This window comes from Oncorhynchus nerka, linkage group LG28, assembly GCF_034236695.1.
Source record: "Oncorhynchus nerka isolate Pitt River linkage group LG28, Oner_Uvic_2.0, whole genome shotgun sequence".
Taxonomy (NCBI): Eukaryota; Metazoa; Chordata; class Actinopteri; order Salmoniformes; family Salmonidae; genus Oncorhynchus; species Oncorhynchus nerka.
The window spans coordinates 37,449,669-37,469,308 of NC_088423.1; the positions used below are offsets into that span (position 1 = coordinate 37,449,669).

The following is a 19,640-nucleotide window of genomic DNA, read 5'->3' on the forward strand; positions in this document are numbered from 1 at the left end:
CAGCACTATGTTGTCCCGTTCTGTGAGCTTGTGTGGCCTACCACTTCATGGATGAGCCATGGTTGCTCCTAGACATTTCCACTTCACAATAACAGCACTAACAGTTGACCGGGGCAGCTCTAACAGGGCAGAAATTTTACGAACTAACTTGTTGGAAAGGTGGCATCCTATGACGGTGCAAAGGTGAACGTCACTGAGCTCTTCAGTAAGGCTGTTCTGCTGCCAATGGAAACTGCAATGCTGTGTGCTCAAATGTATACACCTGTCAGCAACGGGTGTGGCTGAAATAACCGAATCAACTAATTTGAAGGGGTGTCCATATACTTTCTTATGTGTAGTGTATCTATTTTTGCTGTCTCTGCTGCCAGTTGATAATCAGAAACTCCATCACAACTCACCTACTGCAAATATTCTGTCATACTCCTATAATGTGATTCAGAGGACTCCAGCTGTGACTGTGAAGTTGTGGGGTCGTGTTTACATCATAGACGTGATGGGTGCATCCTACAGACACACACACACACATGCAAACACACAAACACACCACAGGAGGTTGCTGGCACCTTAATTGGGAGAACGGGCTTGTTATAATGAGTGGAGCGGATTCAGTGGAATGGTATCAAATATATCAAACACATGGTTTCCATGTGTTTGATGCCATTCCATATACTCCATTCCAGACATTATTTTGAGCCGTTCTCCCCTCAGCAGCCTCCTGTGGCACACAAAGACACACAGACACACAGACACACACACACACACACACACACACACACACACACACACACACACACACACACACACACACACACACACACACACACACACACACACACACATTCCATGACAGCCAGGTAAGCAGATGTTTGGAGAACACATACAGAGGTATAGAAACACCAGGAGACAAACAATTGCATTCACACACAGCAACTCCTGTATAGACTGAGTGTTTCAAGTGTGCACTATTTCACTGGGATTTACTGAGATCACTGTTAGATATGATAGATATGAATGTTTCACCATCAGTCTCCCAAGGGTCGAGAGTGAGGAGGAAGAGGCGAGGACATGTATGCACGTTGGACTCCATGCCTCGAGAAGGGGGATGGCTAACCAAGCACAAACAAACAAAGCCTAATGTGAAAAGACAGCATCTGAAATTGTGCATTAGCCAGTAGGGGCTGCATAGCCTAGCCAGGCGTGTGTTCATTCTGCTACAGGCATGAGTCGCCCCTCACCAGCAACGCCACACACACACACACACACACACACACACACACACACACACACACACACACACACACACACACACACACACACACACACACACACACACACACACACGCTTCAAAAGTGATGAAAGTCTGATATCAACAATTGTATTACTGATTATTGTCATATGAAACTATCAACAAAATTTTATGAAATAATCTACCTCCTCTGCATACCAATTTGCAGCATTGTCACCCATGATAATCTAATCTGCCCCAATATCATATTGCTCTCATAACCCTGTATCATGCCATAAATTATGACAGACTTGATGGCCTAAAACACATACACCCACACGAACGCATATACAGAAACACACATACCTGCACCAAAAGAGCACTTACATCCAACACCACACTCGCTCATTAACATTTCCTCTCCTTCCATCTTCAAAAGCAGAGAGCTGCTGACTGCCATGCCAGTATATACTGTAATATCACGCTCATTACCAGGGACAGCACATCAAAGCAGATGGGAGAGCATGATTAGCTGGCTCAGACTGGTGATGTGTTACAGCCATTCAGCCACACATCTACAGAAAAAAACACCATGGTGATGGTGTCTAATTAAAGATATGATATGTCATGATAGGGTATAGATAATTTGCATGTGCTGCCATTTCTGGCCAAGCTTTCACAGATAATGGATAATAGAGTACCTCAAAACACCGCCAACTACTGACTAGACATATCAACAAAGAGATGAGCCATAGTATCATTAAAGGATCCACTTTTAGATGTTGTAGTAGTGTACATCATATCAGCTAGCATCAACCTTTGTTTGTAAGTTATCAGTCATATTTAGCCATCCTCTATGGTGGTGGAGAATCACTTTAAATCTAATTAGATAATATAAATGATTTTAATTCAGCTCAGAAATGAATCTAACATATGAGTGAGCTCCAAAATAACTGGGACAGTGACACTTTTGAGGTGTTTTGAAATTATACCACACAATACAAAATGATACAACATGATTTAAAGTGCAGACTGTCAGGATTCATTTGAGGGTATTTTCATTCATATCGGGTTTAGCACTCTTTGTACATTGTCCCCCATTTTAGGGGACCAAAAGAATTAGGACAAATTCACTTACGTGAATTAAAGTTGTAAAAAGTGAAGTATTTGGTCCCACATCATGCAGTGACTACATTAAGCTTGTGACTACAAATGTGTTGGATGCATTTGCTGTTTGTTTTGGTTGTGTTTAAGATTATTTTGTCCCCAATAGAAATAAATATTAAATAATGTATTGTGGCATTTTGGAGTCAGTTTTATTTTAATTAATAGAATATGTTTAGAAACACTTCTACAATAAGGTGGATTTACCATGATTATGGATAATTCTGAATGAATCGTGAATAATGATGTGTGAGAAAGTTATAGACGCATAAATAGCATAACAAAAATGCTAGCCTCCACTGTTATTGTAATGAGAAAAGGTAGGCAACATCTTAAAATTATGTGTTGCTCAAATTGTCTCATATGTTCATTCAACTAGAAATTGTTATTTGGGGATCTTACCTGAAGAAATGCTGTGGAACTAGTTACACACGCAGTGCTTTGAACACACAACGTTTTCAACTTATATACAGTGTTTTAAACAAAAGGTTACATTGTGCATGTTCATTTATACTCATCTGGAATTTGATATCAAAATCTCTAGGTTCACAGCATTCCAATCTTCCTGCTACGCCACCATGTCTGTGTCAATAACTGATTTCACCTGTGTTCCTACACTTAGCATTTAAAAGTAAATATCAGCTCTGTTAAAAGTACACTCAAGAAAGGCTATTTTATTCATCATAGTGATTAAGGAGTCAAATTAAAACAGAGTAATATGCCCCATGCCCCACTCAAATGTATTAAATAAGTCAATCAAATCAAGGATGAGAGAACAGTCAGATGAACTGATAATTGACACAGATGTGTTGGTGTAGCAGGAAGATCACAATGCTGTGAATCAAGCGGTCGTGAGTTCAAATCCCAGATGATGACATGTTGAATAATAATTAATATTTAAATGAACGTGCACAATGTGTGTCAAATATATAAGCGGAAAATATTGCATGTTAAAAGCACTGATTGTGTGTGCAACCAGTTGGACAGCTGTTTTTAGTTAAGATGCCCAAATAATAATTTATAGTTGAATGAACATATAGTTTGTTACAAGTTGAGGAAACACATCATTTTAAATTGACAGCATTTTTGCCAAAGTTCTCTCAAGTTTGGAGCTCAGTTTGGGCCAGCAAAACATTTTTGTTCAGGTAACACAAAAAAGACTGTGTAACCAGTTACTTAATAATAATTAGTTGAAACAACTAGATATCCATCCCAACTCATAGTACATTTAAATTCTCAATAAATACAAAATAATCCCTCCATTGATTGAGACGTGACTATATCTGTCGGTGTCTGTTCTACTCAGTGTTTACCAGATGCACAAGTCCCCCCACTGATTCCCCTCCCCAGACCATTGTAAAGAGGACGTCAGGGGGTTCCACAGTAGATACAGCATCTGCCAAAGCCATCTGGATCTTCCCTGTCACTGTCATTGACGTGAATTAGTACAATCACCTGTTGTCCACTTCATCAGCATTGCAACATGAACCATCCTGTCTTGTCTTATGGAGAAATAATTCAGTACAGCTGCACAGTGACCTCTATATGGCATCCTCTTGTATTATTCATTAGCTTTCCTAGCACTCAACATTTAGAAGAAATAGTAGCTACACTTTGATACCCCCTCATTTAACCACATGTGGTAGGATTTCAAACCCATGCTTACAGGTCATGGGATGTTATCAGATATCTTTCTAGGTTGTGGGCTGTAAATAGTGTATGTGTGCCTAAGGAGTCAGCGTAGCATCTGTGCAATGACTATACAAATGTGGATGGGGACCAACTGTGCATTAGTAATTGGAAAAACAGTATTTAAAAAAAAATGGAAGCATCAAGCTTCACTGTATGGCATACAAATGATGACAATGACCCTTTGTAGATAGTCGCACTGTGTTTGTCCACACAATTAATATAATACAACTTTATTGTCCATTGGTTAGAACAGAAATGTACCTTCTGCCTTTCCCAAACCCCCAGATATACAGTTGAAGTCGGAAGTTTACATACGCTTAGGTTGGAGTCATTAAAACTCGTTTTCCAACCACTCCACAAATTTCTTGTTAACAAACTATAGTTTTGGCAAGTTGGATAGGACATCTACATAGTGCATGACACAAGTAATTTTTCCAACAATTGTTTACAGACAGATTATTTCACTTATAATTCACTGTATCACAATTCCAGTGGGTCAGAAGTTAACATAACAACCATTAAGTTGACTGTGCCTTTAAATAGCTTGGAAAATTCCAGAAAATGATGTCATGGCTTTAGAAGCTTCTGATAGGCTAATTGACATAATTTGAGTCAATTGGAGGTGTATCTGTGGATGTATTTCAAGGCCTACCTTCAGACTCAGTGCCTCTTTGCTTGACATCATGGGAAAATCAAAAGAAATCAGCCAAGACCACTGAAAAAAAATTGCAGGCCACCACAAGTTTAGTTCATCCTTGGGAGCAATTTCCAAACGCCTGAAGGTACCACGTTCATCTGTACTAACAATAGTACGCAAGTATAAGAAGCCACTGCTCCAAAACAGCCATACAAAAGCAAGACTATGGTTTGCAACTGCACATGGAGACAAAGACTGTACAAAAATAGAACTGTTTGGCCATAATGACCATTGTTATGTTTGGAGGAAAAAGGGGAGAGGCTTGCAAGCCAAATAACATCATCCCAACTGTGAAGCACAGGGGTGGCAGCATCATGTTGTGGGGTGCTTTGCTGCAGGGGGGACTGGTGCACTTCACAAAACAGATGGCGTCATGAGGAGGGAAAGTATGTGGATATATTTAAGCAACATCTCAAGACATCTGTTAAAGCTAAAGCTTGTGTGTCTTCCAAATGGACAATGACCCCAAGCATACTTCCAAAGTTGTGGCAAAATGGCTTAAGGACAACAAAGTCAAGGTATTGGAGTGGCCATCACTAAGCCCTGACCTCAATTCTATAGAACATTTGTGGGCAGAACTGAAAAAGTGTGTGCGAGCAAGGAGGCCTACAAACCTGACTCAGTTACACCAGCTCTGTCAGGAGGAATTGGCCAAAATTCACCCAACTTATTGTTGGAACCTTGTGGAAGGCTACCCGAAACATTTGACCCAAGTTAAACAATTTAAAGGCAATGCTACCAAATACTAATTGAGTGTATGTAACCTTCTGACCCACAGGGAATGTGCTGAAATAAATCATTATCTTTACTATTATTCTGACATTTCACATTCTTAAAATAGTGGTGATCCTAACTGACCTAAGACAGGGAATTTTTATGAGGATTAAATGTCAGAAATTGTGAAAACTGAGTTGAAATGTATTTGGCTAAGGTGTATGTAAACTTCCTACTTCAACTGCATATGTATATATATATATATAAAGTACTAGTCAAAAGTTTGGACACCTACTCATTCAAGGATTTTGCTTTATTTTTTACTTTTTTCTACATTGTAGAATAATATTGAAGACATCTAAACAACTAAATAACACATTTTGAATCATGTAGTAACCAAAGAAAGTGTTAAACAAATCAAAACATATTTTATATTTTAGACGTCAAAGTAGGCACACTTTGCCTTGATGACAGCTTTGCACACTCTTGGCATACTGTCAACGAGCTTCACCTAGAATGATTTTCCAACAGTCTTGAAGGAGTTCCCACATATGCTGAGCACTTGTTGGTTTCTTTTCCTTCACTCTGCAGTCCAATTCATCCCAAACCATCTCAGTTGGTTTGAGGTCGGGTCATTGTGTAGGCCAGGTCATCTGATGCAGCACTCCATCACTCTCCTTCTTGGTCAAATAGCCCTTACACAGCCTGGAGGTGTGTTGGGTCATTGTCCTGTTGAAAAACAAATGATAGTCCCAATAATCGTAAACCAGATGGGATGGCGTATCGCTGCATAATGCTGTGGTCTCCATGCTGGTTAAGTGTGCCTTGAATTCTAAAATAATCATTGACAGTATCACCAGCAAAGCACCCCCACACCATCACACCTCCTCCTCCATGCTTCACGGTGGGAACCACACATACGGAAATCATCCGTTCACCTACTCTGCGTCTCACAAAGGCACGGCTGTTGGAACCATAAATCTCAAATTTGGACTCATCACACCAAACGACAGATTTCCACCGGTCTAATGTCCATTGCTCATGTTTCTTGGCCCAAGCAAGTCTCTTCTTCTTATTCGTGTCCTTTGGTAGTGGTTTATTTGCAGCAATTGGACCATGATTCGCATAGTCTCCTCTGAACAGTTTATGTTGAGATGTGTCTATTACTTGAACTCTGTGAAGCATTTATTTGGGCTGCAATTTCTAAGGCTGGTAACTCTAATGAACTTATCCTCTGCAGTAGAGGAAACTCTGGGTCTTCCTTTCCTGTGGCGGTCCTCATGAGAGCCAGTTTCATCATACCTCTTGATGGCAACTGCACTTGAAGAAACTTTTGCTCATACTTTTGCTCAAGGACACAATGGCAGGAGATGGTGCATGGAATCAGAGACCAGCAGCCTTATAGCTATCAGTTCAGTTTCACTCCCATTTTTGCCTTGCCTGGCATGGGGGCTTGAATCAGGAACGTTCTGGCTGTGTCTTCTGCCTTTCTCAACACCCCCAGATATATGGAATTTACATCATATGGAGATAACACAAAGATCAATATGTTGCACGTTCATCAAATTGTAGGTGTCAGTGACATGAGTCGACACTTTACGCATGATGTTCTATTTTTAAATAAATCTATTTTTTTGGTAGCTTTGGGGAGGCGATCAAGTGTGCAGCATGTGAGTGTAGGTGAGGGGTGATATATATAGAACAAAAGCATCCCCGGAGACAGACCATAGGAGAGACTGCGCTGCGTGTTTGCAAAGCTGTCCATCAGTGCACTGGGCGATTGCACAATGAGGTATCATTGCAATGGTAAGGAAGAAATACTTGGAAACTAACTGCAGCCAGACGTGCAGGGGTGTCTCTATTTGTTTATCACCCGTCCCCGGAGACAGTGGTTCAGTCCGTATCACATAACATCCATAATACTTGGATGCCCTTCCTTGCGACTCCACATAGTGAGCCGGCTGTATCGTTACATGGAGACACGAGAAGGACAACGAATTATAATTCTGACACAGTGTCGAATGGTTGTATTTGGACCTCTTAGTTCCAGCACAATGCTATCTTTAATTTATTTCCGAAGCTGGACGGTGGATTCAATTGTCAAAAGTCCGTATTTTTGAGCGGGACGCACGCACCATGCACATAGCGGACATAGCTGTCTTTCTGTTTGTAGTAGTGATCATCGTTGTCTCGTTGCTGTCCAACGTGGTGGTGGTAATCTGCTTTCTGTACAACCCGGAGATTCGAAAGCAGGTTCCCGGGTTGTTTATACTCAACCTTACCTTCTGCAACCTCTTTCTTACCGTTTCTACCATGCCTCTAACTCTGGTCGGACTTATCAACAAAGGAAACCCTGGAAGCAGCGGGTTCTGTCAAACTGTGGGTTTCCTGGACACTTTCCTCACCACGAACTCAATGCTCAGTATGGGGGCTTTGAGCATCGATAGATGGGTGGCGGTGGTTTTTCCGCTAAGCTACCACTCCAGAATACGACACCGGGACGCAGTGATAGCTCTGGCATACACGTGGATCCACTCGCTCTCCTTCTCCACGGTGGCCACCTGCCTCTCCTGGGTTGGGTACCATCACCTTTACGCATCCTGTACGCTCTGCAATGCGAGAGCAAGTGACACTAAGACGCAGTTCATCATCTACACTGTGGTTTTACACTCGCTCACTTTTCTCATGACCTTGATTGTGTTGTGTGTAACGTACCTGAAAGTGCTGAAAGTTGCGCGTTTTCACTGTAAACGCATCGACGTGATCACTATGCAGACCTTATTGCTGCTTGTGGATATTCACCCGAGGTAAGCTGTTTAGCCTACTGTTGAGGTGTCCTTGTCTGATTCATTTACTTGTTTCATTTACTTTTTTAAGGTTAGCCCATGTTTACAATTGTTTTTGTATTGCCCATGTGTAGCTTGTTTTCGGTCGCAGGTTCAGGAATGGTTGAAGAATTACAACATTTACATAGAGACAACTCTGCAAATAGCACTGCAGGGTGATTTGAAAAATCATAGTAAATTAAAAATCGACCAAACAAAAAAAGATCATGTAAAATGGTATTGTTGTCCATTAGTTTACTTCAATTAATGGTGGGGTGGTAAGGTGAAAATATACAGTATATTTACAAAAAATATATATATGAGGGATTAGAAATTATGAACACAATTACATTGATAGAAGCCATGGTCTATCTGTATTATTAAAGCTAATCTATCCCCTAAAACATTAGCCCACAAATTGTGATTGCACAATGCGACTTCAATGGCATTATGATTGATTTCAGCACCACAGATTTGGTCCAATGTGCCGTCTCAGATCTCAGGCCTCTTTATCAAAACTAAAATGACATAAATATATTCCAACCCCAAAACTATTCACATACAGATCAAAACCATTGTAAAATGTGATTTATATTCATGAGTTGAATAGCCCAGACAGACATTATTGGCAGTTAGTTAACCAATTGTCATTAAATTTGCCTTGCATTTAGATATTTTGTCATAGGCAATACTATGGTCATGCCAACATTACAGTAACCTACATACAGAAAAGCAAAAATCATTCCGCATTTTAACAATAGTTTTAATAAAATGAAATACATCAAAACCATTCTTTGAGATTAGATATTAGATCAGTTTAGGCCTACTTTGCCCAGTTTACCTCAAACGTTCAAAGAGCTGTTCAGTGAGAGGGATGAGAAAGATGTGAGGAGAGATATGATTGAATCACCTTGAAGCATTTTCTCTCTACATCATAGATGTTAGGATAATAGCATGTGTAATTATTTCTGGATATAGTTAAGATCCATGTCATGAATGGTTTACTGTATTTGATGTTCCCTTTTCAATCACCTCCATATTACATAGCTAAAATCAATAAATTAGCCTCAAATCAGTCAATTAATGTGCACTCACTGTCAACATTACTTTCTTTTATATTATCTTTCCTTCATCTTTCTAAGATATGCTGAGGTCAACACCGTGTTATTACCAGTCTATTAAAGAATAATTATGGACCTGGAATTGGACTTGATTTACATAATGGATGTGTTACTGTTCATCTATCTTGAACAATCCATTGGCATTGACCTGAGGATGAGCTCTGATACTGTCCATAGAAGCATGCTGTTTTCTCCATCAACGTTCATCCCACTCGAGAGGCCATGTTTAAACTTATGCTCCTATACGTCCCTTGGGGTGATAATGGTCCCCTCTGTCCTTTGGCAGTGTGCGCCAGCGATGCCTGGATGAGCAGAGACAGCGGAGGCAGAGAGCCACCAAGAAGATCAGCACATTCATTGGAACGTTTGTGGTGTGCTTTGCCCCCTACGTCATTACGAGGTGAGCAGAGGTTCAGATCTATCCTCAACACCACTGTGCATGTGTGGTAATGTTACATTGTGAGATTGGCTGCTGCAATGGCGTCAATTACCCATCTGAGACCAATGAGACCAATTTTACCAGTGGGTAAAATTGTCGTATTTGCAATGAAGACAACTGCTTTGTGCTAATGAATTTCAATTCAGACTGGAGTCAGCCATAGTCAATTTCTACAACCTCATCTTATTATGTTAAATTGATCCGGTGTCTAAATCACTCATCAATCAGCTTGAGGGTGATTTTGTTGCGGCCATAGAAGGAGAGGTTCATAGATGCATGTTTATCTTTTTCATGAGGTATAGGATGAAACCCAGGGAAGGGAGAAAGAATATAAGAGAAAGAGAATCCATGAGAGATTTACCATGAGTGGACGTGTGATTATGAGTAAGTCGGAAACCATGAGGATTCTTCTCATTAAACCTGCATTCAACCAGCTCCAACTCTTCAGAAGCGGATACAAAATAACCGTGAAGAAGAAGATCACATCAGTGGGTATAATGATAGTGAGATCCCCATTGTGAGTTTGATAGCTGCTGTGAATCACACGACCAGTGATCTCACCTAAACGTTCTGAGTATAAGCCTTGACTTTATGTACCGCCACTATACAGCGTGGTGAGCACAATGAGGCAAACAAGAGCAGCTCCACATCCCCTAACATTCACTATCAAATCAGAGCCATGACATGTTCAAGTGAAATGTCAACATTTTTGAAAGCTTATCAATAAAGAGTTTCCTCAGGACATTAGATTTTTTTTTTTTTTCTCATTGTACGCTGGCCTATGAAACATGACTTGTCTCATAGACCAGCTCTGTAAGCTAAACACTGTTAATAATATAACTTATTCTGTGTGTTTGTCATGGCAGAATTGTGGAGCTCTCCACCCCAGGACACATAAGCCCTCATTGGGGTGTCCTGTCCAAGTGTTTGGCCTACAGCAAGGCAGCCTGCGACCCTTTTGTCTACTCACTGCTCCGGAACCAGTACAGGAAGACATGCAGTGACCTGGCCAACAAGATCCTGAAGAGGAGCTCCTTTAACTCCTCCGTCCGCAGGGTGGAGAATGGCAGGGCTACCGATACCAACAACACCAAACCCACCCAGTGAAGGGCCTTGCTATTGCCTGACTATGGCAAGATGGAGACATTGAGGTACCTACATACTGTACCTAAGTACTGAGTCATGGTTGGAGAGTGGAGAGGGTTGAACAGACCTTAGAAGAGATTGCTGATACGTATCGATTTCGTACTTTTGCGATGTTGAGTGTGGTTAAGTGTTGCTCTGCTGTCTCATGGTGTGACATGAGTGAGAAAATGTGACAAGTCATTAAATGGGAAGATATGACAGAGAGTCATGTGGGTCATGAATTACTGTTGCTAAGGGAGTGAGTCACTTGTAGTTCATTTAAGTATGTTAATTAGTGTAACATGTTTTCATTCCAACTGAGTGGTTTTGACAGAGGGATGTCAAGTTGTACCACATATTACTTTAGATAAGACAAGTTAGATTTTGACGTATGTTGTTAGTCTAGTAACACCACCAGGATTCACTATTCATGATGGTTTTTATTGTAACATTTCATTACAACCCGCCCTCATATTTTATAACATTGTTTAGTTGATTGCAGTGCTTGACTCAACTGTTCTATTGCTTGAGTTCCTGCACCTCTTATAGAATATACAGAATATTAGCTCAAAAGTATTGTGGAGTGCCTGCACCATATAAACAGTACCGGAACCCCAAATGAGTACCAGCACCTATTTATGTCCAAGTCAAGAACTGGTTGATTAGTCATAACTTGTTTAGAAGATATTGCCACCTGTTTGAAGTCTGAGCCCAATTAGTTGGTGTGCACAGTAGCATGCCCTAATTATGACTCAGCTAGCTAAGATGATGTAGCTGCAGGCCAAAAGCCTAGGGGAGAGAGCCCTTACAAAAAAAAAACATGAAAGAAAAAATCACATGAAAAGAACATGAAAAACACGTGGTTTTTGGACACCTGTGAAGATTTGCATGTTAATTGTTCACATAAAAAATATCCCCAAATGTGCATTTTATTTACCACTTCCAGCTACATCTGGTCTCCCACCCAGGGAACGATCCTGCTTAGTTTTAGAGGCAAAGCAGTAGTGGGATGCAGGGTTCTACAGTGAAAAGGTATTTGCCAGCTTTCAAATTTTCTAATTTTTTTCATATTTTTTATAATAGTGCATAATATTAGATAAAGGGAACATGAGTTTATAAATAACACAAAAATGTATACTTATTTTATTTATTTACTGAACAAAAATGTAACTGCCTTCTTACACGCAAAGCTGGTTATGCCACCTTAAGGTTCAATGACTGTAACCAAATGCTTCCTATAGTTGTTGATCAGTATCTCAGGTCGAGGTGGAGGACTTTTGACCCAATCTTCCATGCATAAATGCTTTAAGTCTGCGACATTTGTATGTTTTCAAGCATGAACTGAACATTTCAAGTCCTGCCACAACATCTCAATTGGGATTAGGTCTGGACTTTGACTAAGCCATTCCAAAACTAAAAATGTGTTGCTTTTTAGACATTTTCATGTAGACTTGATTGTGTGTTTTGGATCATTGTCTTGCTGCATGACCCAGCTGCGCTTCAGCTCACAGACAGATGACCTGACATTCTCCTGTAGAATTCTCTGATACAGAGCAGAATTCCTGATTCCTTCTATTAAGGCAAATCGTCCAGGTCCTGAGCATCCCCAAACCATCACAGTAAGGTTCTTACTGTGAAATGTGGCGTTTGGTTTTTCGCCAGACATAATGGGACCCATCTCTGAGGTAAATCAGTTCTGCATGGAAGAGTGGGCCAAAATTCCCCCACAGCGACGTGTGAGACTGATCAACAACTACAGAAAGCGTTTGGTTTGAGTCATTGCAGCTAAAAGGTGGCACAACCAGTTATTGAGTGTAAGGGGACAATTACCTTTTCACACAGGGACATTGGGTGTTCCACAACTTTGTTTATGAAATAAGTATGTAATTGTTGTGTTATTTGTTCACCCAAATTCCCTTTATCTAATATTAGGTTTTGGTTGAAGATCTTATAACATTCAATGTAAAAAATATGCAAAAGTAGAGACATTTAGAAAGGGAATGAAACTAGAAAAAAAGGCAGCGAAAGGAAAGGCCAGGGTAAGATAACCAATTGCAGGACAGAAAGATTGCGTTATCATAATAGTTTTTTTCACAGAAAAATATTTTTGCATCCATTTACAATGAATTGTTTTTTCATATTTAGATTTTCTTTTCTTGCAATATTTGTTTTGCTTTCAATACTTTTGGGTTTATTTTTGTTTGTTTGCAATAGTAAGAATTTTGTTCTCAACTTCATAAGTTTTCCTTGATTTTAATGGCACAAAAGTAACTCAATCACTCAAAGATTGCACCATATAATAACAGTATTACTCAGTTACACTATTACTCCCTGACACAGTTTCAGTGAAAATCTGTGAGAGGAGGCTGTAGAAATGCAACTACTCTCAAATCCATAGCCTACCCTATGGATGCAAGGACCATTCATGATATCAGAATTATAGATTTAACCATGTTTTTAGGCTTTACAATGGTTGTTTACATTTACTTTGTTTCCAAAAATTGGACTAAAACAAGCTTATATTTTGGGTTCTGATGGGGTAAGACAGTTGAACTAAGCTCATGAGGCATTTGTACATTGTAGTCTTTAAGAATCAATGGGCACATATTCATTTATAAATAAAAAAATTGATGTAGCAACTAAGGATTGCCCCTTTAAAACTTCTTATGGCTGCAGGGGCAATATTGAGTAGCTTGGATGAAAGGTGCCCAGAGTACACGGCCTGCTCCTCAGTCTCAGATGCTAATATATGCATATTATTATTAGTATTTGATAGGAAACACTCTGAAGTTTCTAAAACTGTTTGAATGATGTCTGTGAGTATAACAGAACTCATATGGCAGGCAAAAACCCGAGAAGAAATCCAAACAGGAAGTGAGAAATCTGAGGTTGGTATAATTTCAACCCAGGCCTATTGAATTCACATTGGTATTTGAATGAAGTTGCACTTCCTAGGGCTACCACTAGATGTCAACCGTCTTTAGAAACTTGAATGAGACTTCTACTGTGTTGTGGGACTGAATAAGAGCTGAATGAGTCAGGTTACTGGCTTTGAGCCATTTCCTGGTCATGCGCATTCCACATGATATCGACTTGCTCCTCCAGACACAAACGATTTCTCCGGTTGGAACTTTATTGAAGATTTATGATAAAAACATCCCAATGATTGATTCTATACTTAGTTTGAAATGTGTCTTCGACCTGTAATATAACTTTTTGAAATTTTTGTCCGATGTAATGCACGAGCGTTTGGATATGTGTACTAAACGCGCTAACAAAAGTAGCTACGAACAAATCAAGCATTTATTGTGGAACTGCGATTCATGGGAGTGCATTCTGATGAAGATCATCAAAGGTAAGGGAATATTTTTCATGTAATTTCTGGTTTCTATTGACTCCAACATGGCGGCTAATTTGATTATTTTTCTGAGCGCCGTCTCAGATTATTGCATGGTTTGCTTTTTCCGTAAAGTTTTTTAAAATCTGACACAGCGGTTGCATTAAGGAGAGGTATATCTATAATTCCATGTGTATAACTTGTATTATCATCTACATTTATGATGAGTATTTCTGTTGGGTCAATGTGGCTATGCAAAATCACTGGATGTTTTTGGAACGAGTGAACGTAACGCGCCAATGTAAACTCAGATTTTAATATAAATATGAACTTTATCAAACAAAACATACATGTATTGTGTAACATGAAGTCCTATGAGTGTCATCTGATGAAGATCAAAGGTTAGTGATTAATTTTATCTCTATTTGTGCTTTTTGTGACTCCTCTCTTTGGCTGGAAAAATGGCTGTGTTTATTCTGTGGCTTGGTGGTGACCTAACATAATCATTTGTGGTGCTTTCGCTGTAAAGCATATTTGAAATCAGACATCGTGGTGGGATTAACAGCAAGATTGCCTTTAAAACGGTATAAGATACATGTATGTTTGAGGAGTTTTAATTATGAGATTTCTGTTGTTTTGAATTTGGCGCCCTGTACTTTCACTGGCTGTTGTCATATCATCCCGTTAACGGGATTGCAGCCCTAAGAAGTTTTTTAACAGGCAGTGACCTTCATACTGTATAGCATAACTATGTCACTGTCACGAATGTCGTCAGGGAAATGACCGGACCAAGGTGCAGCGTGGTGAGCGTACATTTCTTTTTATTTAGAATGTCGCCAACAAAAACAAGAAACAACAAAATGAATGTGAAGCTTACTAGGGCTATACAGGCCACTAACAAAGACAACTACCCACAACTAAGGTGGCAAAACAGGCTGCCCAAGTATGATTCCTAATTAGAGACAACTATAGACATCTGATTGTGCATCTGCATCTGATTGGGAACCACACTTGGCCAAACACACAGAAATACAAAACATAGAATGCCCACCCCACATCACACCCTGACCTAACCAAATAGAGAAATAAAACGGCTCTCTAAGGTCAGGGCGTGACAGTCACCATTTGAACCTGATCCATTAACCTGTCCTGTAAAATGTCCTGTACAATGTCCTGTAAAATCATTCCCTTGTCACACTTTCTCCTGTTTTGGGCTTTTTAGATGTGGTCACCCTAATTCCACTGGTGGAAACATTGTTACTGCAACATGTTAACACAAACTTTTCACATGTGAGGAGAAAAATATTATTTCAACCCCATAGAGGGAAGTTTTCAAAGGTGGAGTTTTCTTCCATGTGGAACTGTTAATTAGATAGTCACGCGATTGTTTTTCCTGTAAACTTGCAATTCCACAAGTGAGCAGTGATATTTTAACGTGGAGTTTTTTTTTAGAAGTGAAACTGCAAATGTGATTCTAGGAAACCATACACAAAATGTATAATTTGACCAACTTTTAGGAAGAGGTCATTATTTCATGGCGTCTGTGAAGGAAGAAACCACATGGAAAAAGTGGTAAGCAAAAGAAAATAATGCATTTTCACCAATTCAAAATAATTTATTGTTTTAAGAGATTTCATGGTATATAAACCAAAGTAGATACTTTTACAATTGCTTTATACATCAGTTGGTGTCTTGATAAGCATCAATATGAGGTCCTAAACCTAGCATGAAAAGTGCATCTTAGCTGTGTGGGCTAATAATATTATAGTCAACATATTTGCATTGGGATAAGTTGAGCCAATGGCCATGGGGTAAGTTGGGGGAAAGGTTGAGCCAATGGCCATGGGGTAAGTTGGGCCAAAGGTTGAGCCAATGGCTATGGGGTAAGTTGGGCCAAAGGTTGAGCCAATGTCCAGTTGAGCAAATTGAAGTGTTTTCTTCCCAGGCTTAATTAAAGGCATTAACACTGGGATATGAGTTAACAACAGGGCCTGGCATCTGTTAAAACTGACAAAAAAAGTACAATGTGTTTGTTAGATGGAAAGCCTGTATAAAAAAAGATGCTTAAAATGTTTCAAAGACAAAAGTGATTGTGATTGTGTTGAATTAAGATTGGGAAATAAAGATAGACATGGTTATAAAAAGGTAGTGATCATATTTCATTCAGTACAGACATTTGTAGGCGGCTTAACTTACACTGTCCAGCTGCCAAGAGACCAAAATGTTTTGGACAAGCGATATTTTCAAAACTGTAATGTTTACAGTCATTTTGATCATTTTCAGGGATACACAACATCCTGAAATACCCTGAGTATACAACACTTTAAGAACACCTGCTCTTTCCATGACATAGACTGACCAGGTGAATCCAGGTGAAAGTTATTATCTCTTATTGATGTCACTTGTTAAATCCACTTCTGTCAGTGTAGATGAAGGGGAGGAGAGAGGATTGCTAAACCTTGAGACAATTGAGACCTGGATTGTGTAAGTGTGTCAATCATAGGGTGAATGGGCAAGACAAAATATTTAAGTGCCTTTGAACAGGGTAGGTGTCAGGCGCACTGGTTTGAACTGCAACGCTGCTGGGTTTTTCACGCTCAACAGTTTCCCATGTGTATCAAGAATGGTCCACCCCCCAAAGGACATCCAGCTAACTTGACACAACTATGGAAAGCATTGGAGTCTACATGGGCCAGCATTCCAGTGGAACGCTTTCGACAGCTTTTTTATTTGATTTTATTTCACCTTTATTTAACCAGGTAGGCTAGTTGAGAACAAGTTCTCATTTGCAACTGCGACCTGGCCAAGATAAAGCATAGCAGTGTGAACAGACAACACAGAGTTACACATGGAGTAAACAATTAACAAGTCAATAACACAGTAGAAAAAAAGAGAGTCTATATACATTGTGTGCAAAAGGCATGAGGAGGTAGGCGAATAATTACAATTTTGCAGATTAACACTGGAGTGATAAATGATCAGATGGTCATGTACAGGTAGAAATATTGGTGTGCAAAAGAGCAGAAAAGTAAATAAATATAAACAGTATGGGGATGAGGTAGGTAAAATTGGGTGAGCTATTTACCAATAGACTATGTACAGCTGCAGCGATCGGTTAGCTGCTCAGATAGCAGATGTTTGAAGTTGGTGAGGGAGATAAAAGTCTCCAACTTCAGCGATTTTTTAAATTTGTTCCAGTCACAGGCAGCAGAGAACTGGAACGAAAGGCGGCCAAATTAGGTGTTGGCTTTAGGGATGATCAGTGAGATACACCTGCTGGAGCGCGTGCTACAGGTGGGTGTTGCCATCGTGACCAGTGAACTGAGATAAGGCGGAGCTTTACCTAGCATGGACTTGTAGATGACCTGGAGCCAGTGGGTCTGGCGACGAATATGTAGCGAGGGCCAGCCGACTAGAGCATACAGGTCGCAGTGGTGGGTGGTATAAGGTGCTTTAGTAACAAAACGGATGGCACTGTGATAAACTGCATCCAGTTTGCTGAGTAGAGTATTGGAAGCTATTTTGTAGATGACATCGCCGAAGTCGAGGATCGGTAGGATAGTCAGTTTTACTAGGGTAAGTTTGGCGGCGTGTGTGAAGGAGGCTTTGTTGCGGAATAGAAAGCCGACTAGATTTGATTTTAGATTGGAGATGTTTCCAGATGAGTCTGGAAGGAGAGTTTACAGTCTAGCCAGACACCTAGGTACTTATAGATGTCCACATATTCTAGGTCGGAACCATCCAGGGTGGAGATGCTAGTCGGGCGTGCGGGTGCAGGCAGCGAATGGTAGAGTCCATGCCCCGGCGAATTGAGGCTGTTCTGATGGCAAACGGGGGAGGAGGGGGGGGGTGCATCTCAATATTAGGAATGTGTTCCTAGTGTTTGGTATATCTTTGTTAGAACGAATACTATATTTCCCTTGACAGTGAAGCTGAATGTAAAAAATGGCTCAACTTACCCCACTCTCCCCTACACAATTGAGTGCCTTTCAAACTAAAGATCAAATCACAGTGAGAGCGATAACATGTCTCTGTACCACGAATTGGAACATCTGGATGGATAACTACTATATATGGGAATATAAAGCGTTTGATAATTATTTTCTTTGGTATGATGCCTTGTGTGATATACTGTAGCTGCAAAGTGAATACAGTGACTCAGCGTCATAATCGTGTATGATGGTAGAGTCTGGTAGGCTTGTAAATGTGGAGTTATCAAACTGTTTTTGAATATTATTAAATTGTATTATCATATCATGTATAAAACAGAGTATTTCTTTTTTTTTTACGTGATAGAACAGCAGTCATATCCGTCCCTTCAAATGTGTTTTAACACATTCTATTTTTACATTTCTAACACCCTCAGTATGACTACTTCATCTATAGAGCAGTCACCTGAGCATTCTGTAGATTACATTTTCGCTTGTAAAGTTTCTTTTGGTGATGTTGGCAACCAGGGTAAAGTGTATTGCTTTCATTTCCTTTGAATCTGTGACGTCCGACAGTAGATAGATGAACAAGTATATGTATTTTGTTAAAAACCGTCAAAGCAGTGTTCAAATTTGCTAAATACGTTTGTAACTTTATTAAAATAAATGCTGTGCATTTCAAAAAAGGGAGAATGCCTCACTCAGGTTATTTTGTATGCATATGTAACGGATGTGAAACGGCTAGCTTAGTTAGCGGTTAGTTAGTTTCAATCGGTGACGTCACGTGCTCTGAGACCTTGAAGTAGTAGTTCCCCTTGCTCTGCAAGGGCCGCGGCTTTTGTGGAGCGATGGGTAACGATGCTTCGTGGGTGACTGTTGTCGATGTGTGCAGAGGGTCCCTGGTTCGCGCCCGGGTATGGGCGAGGGGACGGTCTAAAGTTATACTGTTACATTGATGCCGTTGACCCGGATCACTGGTTGCTGCGGAAAAAGGAGGAGGTCAAAAGGGGGGTGAGTGTAACGGATGTGAAACGGCTAGCTTAGTTAGCGGTGCGCGCTAAATAGCGGTTCAATCGGTGACATCACGTGCTCTGAGACCTTGAAGTAGTAGTTCCCCTTGCTCTGCAAGGGCCGCGGCTTTTGTGGAGCGATGGGTAACGATGCTTCGTGGGTGACTGTTGTCGATGTGTGCAGAGGGTCCCTGGTTCGCGCCCGGGTATGGGCGAGGGGACGGTCTAAAGTTATACTGTTACACATAATGCTTTTGATGGTATCGTACAGTAGGGATGTTCTTATTTGCTACCGTGACATGATAATCATCTCTTTTAAACTTTTCATAATTGGCCATTGCACTCATACAAAATAAGCTAA

At 40.2% G+C, this 19,640-nt stretch overlaps 1 protein-coding gene across 1 annotated transcript; it reads left to right on the forward strand.

Moving 5' to 3' along the window:
* The first annotated feature begins 7,551 nt into the window (after window positions 1-7,551).
* LOC115112691 (G-protein coupled receptor 26-like) lies at window positions 7,552-11,651 on the forward strand. The gene is made up of 3 exons (XM_029639718.2): window positions 7,552-8,300; window positions 9,726-9,839; window positions 10,745-11,651. Exons 1-3 carry the CDS (start codon window positions 7,630-7,632, stop codon window positions 10,983-10,985), a joined length of 1,026 nt encoding a protein of 341 aa, XP_029495578.1. The 5' UTR covers window positions 7,552-7,629; the 3' UTR covers window positions 10,986-11,651.
* The last annotated feature ends 7,989 nt before the right edge of the window (window positions 11,652-19,640 follow it).